This window comes from Orycteropus afer, unplaced genomic scaffold (assembly GCF_000298275.1).
Source record: "Orycteropus afer afer isolate SDZICR_OR568_19922 unplaced genomic scaffold, OryAfe1.0 scaffold00130, whole genome shotgun sequence".
NCBI lineage: Eukaryota > Metazoa > Chordata > Mammalia > Tubulidentata > Orycteropodidae > Orycteropus > Orycteropus afer.
Genome location: NW_006921717.1, coordinates 1,321,950 through 1,332,249, shown reverse-complemented (window position 1 = coordinate 1,332,249; position 10,300 = coordinate 1,321,950). Strand labels below are relative to the sequence as shown.

General features: G+C 54.1%; 1 protein-coding gene across 1 annotated transcript in view; it reads right to left on the bottom strand.

Annotated features, from left to right (window-relative positions):
- Positions 1–912: 912 nt before the first annotated feature.
- KMT5B (lysine methyltransferase 5B) overlaps positions 913–10,300 on the bottom strand; it is a 27,320-nt gene continuing 17,932 nt past the window's right edge. Inside the window, exons 8-9 of the mRNA XM_007944928.2 lie at positions 9,822–10,018; positions 913–2,387 (exon numbers count right to left, since the gene is read on the bottom strand). Coding sequence (XP_007943119.2) covers positions 913–2,387; positions 9,822–10,018 — 1,672 coding nt within the window. The remainder of the gene's footprint in view (positions 2,388–9,821; positions 10,019–10,300) is intronic.

The window sequence follows — 10,300 nt, the reverse complement described above, 5'->3', positions numbered from 1 at the left end:
TTTTTTTTTTTTTTAATATTCCTTGTAGCATTTTACAAGTGCAACAGAAAACTTGAAGACCCAATTCAGACAGCCGTAGTTCATCAGATAAACGTTGCTTGTTGCCATCACATTGTTCACAGCAAATGTTTGAAAAAATAAGCACCAATCATTCTTGCAAAAAACAATTTTATCTAAAAGGATCGAAAAGTGTTAAATACAAGGTCTTTAATTTACACGACAAGCAATAAATACGCTGCATGGAGCTCACCCTGCACATGCCGCCCTCGTGCACACCGCACCCGAGAGTCAGCAGTCACCCATGACATTGTACTTAAAAAAAAAAAAAAAAAGAAAAAGAAGCCAATCTGACTCCCAACCAATGGTTTGCTACTTTAACAGAGACCACAAATAGTACACCTGGGCCAACAAACAGTGTGAAACTAACAAGACTCCAAAAGAGGGGGACATGTAGCAAAAAAATCAAAAAGCCATCGATCATTGCTGGTGATATTAACATATACTAGAAAACCTTAATATGCTGTTGCTATGATTTGTTATTGTTTAGTCATGTTTTAAAGAGCCAGCTAATGCTCTTAGAGTTAAAAAAAATCGTGTAGCCACATTATTGTTTTCAGTGTCCGGTGTGGAAAGTTGATAGCGCTGTACAATTTGCTTGAGCCTTTATTTTATTTTACAACACAGCTTTACCTCGAACTCGGAATTGCACGTAAGAAGGCTAGTTAAAAAGTACAATAAAAATGTGCACAAATTGGATTCAGAAGGGTCAGTACGCTGCACACTCTACAGTGTTCTGCCGTAAGGGAAGAGACAGCAGAGTGCTGCCGCCAGGACGTTTCAGCCGAGGAAGAACCGACCGACATTTCTCTATTTCCTTAAAGGAGCTATGCAGGTCCAGCCAAGACCACGAGCTCAGGCGTTGAGCCTCAAGGACTGGTCTTCTCTTCTCCTTGAAGAAATGTCAATGTCAATGGAGTCCTTCCCAACGATCAGCCGCAATCTCTTCGCCGGGGGGAGAGGAATAAAGTCATCTTCAAAGTCATCGTCGTAGTCCTCTTCCTCCTGGTCGCCCTCTGAGGACGAGGACTCATCGGTACTCTCCTCCTCGTACTGACTGTAGTCGCCGACTTCCATGCGGGACTCCAGCAGAGAGAGCGTGTCGCTGCAGCACACCCCGTTCTCGTGGAGGCCCTCTGCGTACGACGGCCTGCCCTCCTCGTCCCGTTTCAGCTGGATTTTCAGTTTCGTGGAACTGCTGCCCGACCCCGAGTTAAAGCCGCTGTTCAGCTTGGCCACATACAGGTTACTGTCGCTCTCGTGGTCTTTACTTAACTTGATGCTTATCTTTGAAGAGTTCACCCCATCCTTCTCCTGCTCGCTCGGCCTGCTGTTGCTGTCATGACGCCTGCGAAGGGTCAGTTTGGGGATCCCCGAGCTGTTTTCCAGGATCAACTGCGCATCGTATCGCGTGATGCGCCGTTTCTTCTTGCTTTTGGCAGTCCTAAAGCCGTCTTTGCCCTGGAAACTGTCTGCTGTGACCATCGAGTGGCCGCCGGCGGAGGGAGCCCAGTCTGCACGGCCTGCAGGCGGGCCCCCCGTCCCACTGTGCTCCCCTGGCTCGGGATGGGGGCCCGGCACATCCGGCCCTGCACCGTCTCTGGCGGGGGAGCTGTGCACCAGGGCAGACCCCTCTATTCTGGTGAACTGCTTCACAAGCCTTCCTTGGCGCGATTTCTTTTTTGCTACGCCAGTGTCACTCCGGTGACACTTTGCATCCCCCTTCTGTACGTTTCCACGAGCCAGGTCCTCCTCCTGCAATCCGGGGGGCGGCTGCCCGTCCCCATTGGCACACGGCTCTGCTGTGCTGTCTTTGTAGCTGTCCACTGAGTTTGGGTCCAGCTTGATGTCAGAGGCCTCCTGCAGGCTCAGCCTCGTCCGCGCTGACCGCCGGGTGATGTAAGAGCAGGGTGAGCCCTCACCCTGCGTGTGAGCACCTATCACGGAGTTCTGTCTGTGTTCTCTTGCTGCGTGTCTGGTCAAGCACCCACTGGCCACTTCAGCTTGTACTGGTCCCTCTGGTTCCTTGTCTTTTTTAATGGGCAAATTTTTATACAGAACTACTTTAGGCTCTTTAAGTACTAAGTTTCCCATTTCAAGTTTTCTGGAAGCACTTTTTTGCTCCAGCCGTCTGCAGTGATTCCTTAATTTTATCTTGGACAGTAAAGGCTTGGCAGGCTTTTTCAGTTTCTTTGGTACCCTGGCATTGTCTATGTGAGTTAGCTTTGATGAGGTAGAGTTGGACGAAGCTGGAATTCTAGACAGAGACTGCCTGGTCAGTGTGCGGCTCTTGTTCTTTTTCACACCAACTGAAGATTTTCGGGTAGAAGCTGAAAGGTGAGAAAAAAATATGTCAGAAAAGTCTTGGAAACACAGCTGTGTTCAAGAAAACAATGTCCCCAACCAGACTGCCAGTGCCTACATGGATGTGGGAACCAGGTGGGGTAGCTCGTAGCACCACCAGCATTCCCAGCCTCACTTTCCTTCTTTAATCCAAACCCACTGCCGTGGAGTCGGTTCCGACCCACAGCGCCCCTAGAGGACAGAGTGGAACTGCCCACAGGGTTTCTAGGGCCATCAGTCTTTAGGGAAGCAGGCTGCTACATCTTTCTCCTACACAGCAGCTGGTGGGTTCAAAGTGCTATCTTTTGGTCTGCAGCTGAGCACTTTAACCACTGTGTGACCAGGGCCTTTCCTTCAGCGCTTTCTCTAGTTTCTCCTTCTAACGTGTGCCGTCCACCTAGTCACTCCCAAGGTGAGTGATTTTACGGCTGAAGGATCTCAGCCCAGCACCACTCTGACTTCAGTTTCCCGGTTCTCCAACCACATGACACTGAGCCACGCTCGTCTACTTTCCTATTTTATCAAATAGAAGATTTGGAGTTATTCCCACAAATTCTTTAAGTGGTCATTTAAGATACTTTCCTTAAATACTCATTAACTTTAAGTGTCTGAGTTACAGTGGCCAGAAACAGAACAGGGCCGTCCGGGTCTGAGAGCTCTGAGACAAAGTACTAAAACAGTCGCAGACGACAAAACCAGGCCTAAGATCCGTGCGCTCTGGTTCCCAAGTGATATTTACCCCAAACGCCAACACTCTGCATAAGCCGTTCCCGTCAACTCTGCAAAGCCCACTGCCATCTGAGTGCAGGGCAGCCAACCTTCCGGGGGGTCCCGCCCCAGCCAGCAGTCTGGGAGAGGAGAGATGGGCCCGCTGATAGAAGGCCCCGAGAACAAGGAGGAGCCAGCTTCTTTCCTCCCAGACGAGGGCACTGAAACAGGCCGGGCCTGCTGGTGACAGGCTGAGCAGGGAGCGGGGCCCCTGTGACTTCTCAGAGGGCTTGGCTGAGGGCTGGGGCTCCTGCCGTGACCCGGACTCTCTGCTTGGTTTCCCGCCCCGAAGTTTACAACCTGAACCTATACCCACTTTAAAATGTGACTCCATTTCTCAATTGCTGAGTGCCCCCAGAGCCCAACCGCAAAATTGCTTCATGATCCAAATACCCTTCAGGTCGTCCTCTGCTAACCACCGTCACCAGGAGCAGAGGAAGTCAGACTAGGTGCCCCGCGGAAGGCCACCATGCCAGTTCCAGACGGTCAGAAACCCTGCCGACTGTAACCAGCGTCACAAAACGCGAACCGTCAAATGGGAAACAAACCTGCTCTGTACAATTTCCCCCAAATCACAATAAAAAGTCAAACGAGACCACCCGGGCCTGCAGCCCGAGGCTGTGCGCCCGTCGTGTGTCTGAGGGCTGCTGGGGGAGCTCCCACCCCGCTCCGCCGAGCACGTCACCGGCAGCTGGTTTCCACCGTGAGCGAGAACCACGGAGGAAAAGCAGCACCGAGGACACGAGGCTCTGCACCCAAGGACTGGCCTGGAAACCGCTCCAGGCACACACCCCTCCCCGGGAGGAGAGCCAGCGACGGAGCCACGAGCAGGCTTACTTGGGGGGGTGGGGGGCTGGGACCAAGGGGCCAGCTTATCTGTACAGCAGTTGTACTGGAGGTTGGACGCTGTTCTGTTTGAGAGCGATGGTTTCTCACGCAGTACACGCACAAGGCGACGACGCAGAACTGCCTGGGGCAGCAGTCTGGCAACGTAAGGACGTTGAGAGAAGCCTTTCTCTGAGGACCGCGACCAACAAAGCCTGCCCACAAGTGGCCCAGGGGCCGAGCTTGTCAGCGTCTGGCAGCATGCACTGGCAGATGCTGCTGCTGGTTTCCAGGCACAACCCAAGGTAGACTGTCCGCTCAGTGTCCGTCCGTCCGTCTCACACGCATCCCTGACGAGCCTTTGCTTATCCTGTGCCTCTTCGAGGAGCACTCCGTGATCAAGCTTCGTGGAGGCCCGCCTTTCACTTTTCTCCTTCTCCCGCCCCACTGTCGACACACACCTGCAGTGACCCCTTTCCAACAGGCTCAGTGGCCGTGCCAGGTCCTCAGCAGCTACGCCCTGCAGCTGGGGTCCATCTCCCCAACAACGTCATCACAAAATGCAGGGCACCTCTCAGCCCCTCCCTTTCGTTTCTCTACAGAAGGGGTCCTGGGACCCTTTCTCTTCCAGGAAGCCCTCTCGCTCCTTGGCTGCTCCGACAACTGGCCCTGCTGCTCTCCTCCACCTCCCGGGCACCCCTTTGAAGGTGCTCACCCCCCATCTCTGCTGCCCTCGGCCCTTTGGAAACCCTATGTACTTGCCTGCACGCAGGCATCTACTCTTCATGGCTACGACCATGGACGTGCTGCCAGCTCCCTCCCTGCTGTCTCCAGCCCAAGTGTCTTCTTACAGCTGACATCACCAACGCCAACCGCCACCTCTCTCTGAGGCTGCCTCTGTAAGGCCCTCACATTCAGTAGGTCTGATTGGAACCATACCTCATGGCTGCTTCTCCTCTTGGTTTTTCCCTCACGGTCAACGACACCACCACGGGCCCAGCCACCAAGTTAGAACCAGGCCTTCACCTCACCCCAGCCCGAGGCGTCACCCCAGCAGTCGGCTGGGCCCTGGCTGCTGCTTCCCATCCCCCGGCCATCACCTCCTGCCTCACATTAACCACGGCAGCAGCCCCCCAGCCGTCTCCCCATCATCCCACTGCTCCCCCAGAGTCCACTGGCCCGGAAGGCCTCCCTAGGACACTGCTCCGGGTGTGAAGTCTTTTCATCACCTAATGCTCCAGGACTAAGGCCCACCATGGTACCCCTAAGCTCATGCCCTCCTTCCACTTCCTAGTCTAGCCACGACGGGCCGTTTGCTCAAGTCCTACACTCATCTCCACGGCTCCATCCACACCACGGCCTCGGACTTCAGCCCAGCTCCTCATGCCTCTGTGAGCCTTGGCTCAGGACACATTCCTCTCAGGGAGCCTCGTGTGACTTCCAGAGTAAATTGGGGGCCCTTGCTATGAGCTCTCATGGCACCCAGACTCCTGTCACGTATCACGTCTCCCACTGAACGAGTGTCACTTTACAGCAACTGAGTCTGGTCTCCCCTTTGCACCCTCCTTCCACACTCACTGTTAGCCGACAGCGGTGATCTCCAACCAGTGCCCTGGTGGTTTTATGTTCTGAGCTGAGTACAGAACAGACCGTATTTGGTGCTATCATTTTAATACAGAGGTTTCGTGATGCGCCCTGGCACTCGCCCGTGACTCTCACTGGGAATGTGGCCCAGTACTCACCCGTGGACTCTCACTGTATTTGAAAGGCAGCACCTCTTAAAAGCCCAGCCACAGGTGTGCTAACCATAGACAGATGCCAACAGGCTGCCAGGCAGCTGAGAGCTGACCAGGGTGAGTCCAACAGTGCCAAGAGCTCACCACTGTTCCACGAAGGGGCAACACCATCCTTAGGGGGAGGGTTTGAGAATGTCAGTGATAATAAGGGTAAGGGCAGAGGACAGTGGCCATAGAAACAAAGTAAAAGCCAACAAGTGTATCCAGGGCGACTCAGGACGCTGCCTGAGTGGAGGTAAGCTGTGGTTGTGGCGAGCCCAGCTGCAGTGCTAGAGTGCTGTCCACTCCGGTCGGGACAAAGCCCACACGCATGAGTCTAGACGGGAACTGTGGTGGGGGTGCGTGCAACGTCCCAGTTAGGATCACCTCAACCCTGACACACAGCCCAGGAAGTCGGTGCCGTCACACCTCAGCGAGACCCAACGGGCACGTGGGCTTGCCTGCCTGAGGCCTCCACGTGGAAGGGACAGAGATGGGGCTGGAGCTGTTTGCAAACGCTGTCATTCTGCCGCTCAGGCACAGCACAGAGTTGTCACGGTGCCAGTGACCCCAGCACACACTACTGGGGTCACCCCAGGCTGTCCTCAAGAGCAGCGGGCAGCCCTGGGTGGCCATCAACACTTAAGGCCCACCCACGTGACAGTGAGATGTGTGGGCAGCAGGGACTTCAAAGTCTTCCTCAGCACTCAGGCTCGGCTGGGAAAGCACTGGCAAGGTGCACAGTGAAGCTCACTGCCTGAGGGCCATGCCTAGTGAAGCGTCCTCAGAGCACGGAGACACAGAAAACCTGCCGCAGGACTGGAAGCACCCTGGCCTCCGGGAGTTCACAGCACACACACAGCTTTCTCCACTTGGGACCAGTCGGGCTGGTGCCGTGTGCCTGGACAAAGCAGTGCATCAGGGGCGAGCACTAGGGACACCAGAGGCACCTACCAGGGCACAGCAGTGGGAAGGAAGGGTGGCCCGTCTGCACCCTCCAGGACAGCCAAGCCCAAGGGCTGAGAACAGTGCATTCCACAGTGGCATCAACAACTCAGGTCTGTGGATCGCAGGGTCTCTCCTCTGTGGATACTAAGGGAACCAGCCAGCCTGTAGCTCTCTGGTCACCTTTCAAAACATGACCTGCCGTGGAAGGAAGGGTTACGTCCCTCCACCAAGCTGAGATGCTTCTTCAGAAGCACACACATGCAATTCAAAGACAGGAGTTCCTTGATCAGCAGCTACATTCTAAACGCAGGACGAAGACAGGCTTCCAGAGAGGAGCCCAAACTGGCATCCACCGTCCAGTGCCCTGGGAGAAGTGCTGGCTGGCTACCATCTGCTGCTTAAAAAGCCTTTCTTGCTAACAAGTGGAAGAGTACGTTTGAGGCAGAAACATCCAAACACAAATACAGCCTAAAAGAACTCAAGTAGGAACGTGAGAGAACAGTTCTGGGAACAGGGTTTAACGTCAACAGGCCTCTAGCTCCTAGCGAGCGTGGCGCCCCACCAGTCAGGTGCCTCTCAGGACAAGTCATCCCAACCCTCAAATCCCTCAACCGTTCTGCAGAAGGTGGTGAACAGAGCAAGCTCCCCAGGAGTAGAGGCTCGGGGGTGTCGGTTTCCCTTTTACTCTAATGCTGAGGCTGCATCGAGGGGTGTACACTGTCCTCTATCCCACGTCCAATTCCGACTGCAGTCTGCTCGCACGGCCACCTGTGTGCTTGTCTCCTCGGGGAACTAAAAGGTAAGCTTCTGAGGGAGGGGCAGGTCCCAGACATCTTTGGAGCTCTTCTCCGACTGCTGCCGTGCTGTCAAGTTGATTTGCAACTCACAGTGGCATTATACCCACTCCTCACCTATCGACACAGGGAGGTTCCAAAGACGAGGATGGCCAGCAAACATCAGCGTCATGTGAAGACAGAGGGTGACATCAGATCCAACATGGAGAACGGTGCCATCATTACTTGACTGACTGCCAAGCCACTGAGATTCCAGGCCCAGCCAAGATGACACATACTCTTGAGTTTCACAGACAGCGTTACGCTCACCTTGCACCTTGGTGTCCATTACTGCCACACAGACGTCATCAATGCACAAAATAATTGGGTAGGTGATTTCTTCTTATTGTTGTCAATGCAAAATGTCAGACAACCCAACAGTGAAGTGAGGAGCAGGTGCACAGGGCCGAGTAGAACCATCCCGCAGGGTCTGAACCTGTCGTCTCGGCGGGACCGGATCCCCAGGTCTCTCCTGACCGGCTGCCGGCTGGGTCACACGGCTGACCCTCCAGCTGGCGCTTAAGCACTGCCCCACTCTTTCTCACTTGCAGCCTCTGCATGACTACTTGGGTGATCAGCATTTCCTAGATGGGCACTCATTAATCAGCACAGTGGGACCTCTGCACATGTACCTGCATCCTGCTCTGATACCAAAGTGGTGCACCAGGCTCACTGTTGATACACCAGTGACACAGAACATGCGTAAACCCCCACAGCCCCCACGAATGTCACAGGCCCGTCCCATGCGGACAGGCGGCAGCAGGCTCCAGAATGTCCTCCTTCAGCCCTTTATTTATGAAGCGTCTCAGGTCTCTGGTTTTGCAGGGACCCAGACTCAAACCATGGTTCCCTGCACAGCAACCATTACCAACGGCCAAGGACTGACCACTGCCCTCGTGCACTTGCACCATCAGCGGGGACGGGGGTGGTGGGCAGCACACCTTAGACCCCAGGGGTGCAACTGGCCTCTGACACCAGCAGTTTCAGGGACTCTGGCAATGGCGTCCACCACCATGGGGACACTTGCCTTTGGCTTCAGGGCTGTCTGTGGGGCAGGCAGGTGTGGTATGCTCAGATGTGCTGGCCAAATACACCTGAAGGCTGCTGGGTGAAGAGCCTAAAATAATCAGCCCCTCTGGGTGCTGAGTGCTCATCGACAGAAGTTTCATTGGACATTGAGGATGCCAGGACCCGCCCACAGTGGGGACCACCATGTCAGCGCTGGTCACTTCATGCCTGTCAGAGACGAGTCTACACATACAGCCCAGCCCTTAAGCGGCACCTAGTGGAAACTGGTGCCACCAAACGGAGAGAGAGCACCGAGGGGTTCCAGCCCGTCCAGCCCCACCCCCACAATAACACTCACGTGCACACACACACACGTGCTTCCTGTGGCCGAGCCGCCTCCTCTCGTCTAGCCCCACCTGTCAAGACCCCTCCTCTCATCTATCCCCCACTTCTCTGTCAGACCCCTCCTTCTGCCTATCCCCACCTCTGTCAGACCCCTCCTCTTGCCTATCCCCACATCTATCAGCCTGTCAGACCCCACCTCTCGTCTATCCCCACCTGTCAGACCCCTCCTCTCGCCTATCCCCACCTCTGTCAGACCCCTCCTCTCGCCTATCCTTACCTCTGTCAACCTCTGTCAGACCCCCCTCTCATCTATCCCCACCTCTGTCAGCCTCTGTCAGACCCACCCACACGTGCTCATCTCAGGGCTTGCCTCTCCCCTTTTCACAGCCCCCCTGCTGAGTCTGCTGCCGGGCAGGGTGGTGACCTGGGCCCACTCGTTTTGACCAAGATGGACAAGCAGTACCAGAGCACCTGCCACGAGGAATGCTCCCAGGTCCGTCATCTTTCCAGAGCACGCTGGCTAGACCCCAGGATGTGCATACTGCCTGCCTAGGGTTACCAGGCCATGGTCTTCAGGTGGGGCCTAGTGACATCATCATCCTGTTACAAAACCTTAACAACATCAGTTTCCAACACAGGACAGCCCTGGCACGTGTGGTGAAGTGGTCAATATCCAGTTACCAAGTATTCCAGGAAAACCAACATTTATTTAGACCACAGGACTGAAGCTGGAAATGGCTACAAACTGCACCCCAGTGCTCCAACCATTTCTAGAACCTCAGGGAGGACTGAAGTGCAAGAGCCCCCATTTCTTGCTACCTAAAAGTTCAAAACCACTGAAGCACGCTTCAGAGGGCCAATGAAAATACACTGAAAAAAGCAAAGAAAGAGGTACACGCATCCAGTCTCCCTTACTTACTTGCGCTGTGTTTTTCCTGAGTGGTATCTGCATCGGTGTTAGAGCTGACAGATTGACTGTCAGAATTTTTGCTGCTGTCCCCTAACTTTTTAAGCCTATTTAACCGTTTGTCGGTTTCTCTGAGTCCGTATTTGCTATTGATGACAGGAGCAGGAGTAGGCAGTCCTGCTCTGGATTTAAAAGCACCAGTTCCCCGTCTGAAAAACAAACAGCACAGGTTAAGCAAACAGAGTGCAACAACTCCGAACAAGCGTGGGGGCGGGAGGGTACCTGAACACATCCTGTCAACAGATATGGCTGATGGACAGCTGAGGCCTCAGCCACTGCTGGAAATCTGACAATTCAAGGTCTCTCGAAGGAAATAAACATGCATACAAAATTTATGCAAAAAACTCTAGATTTAGGCTAGGAAAACAGCGTGTTGTAATTGTTAATAAATTAATTGTCCATGAAAAACAACTGGACCTTGTAAAATTTCA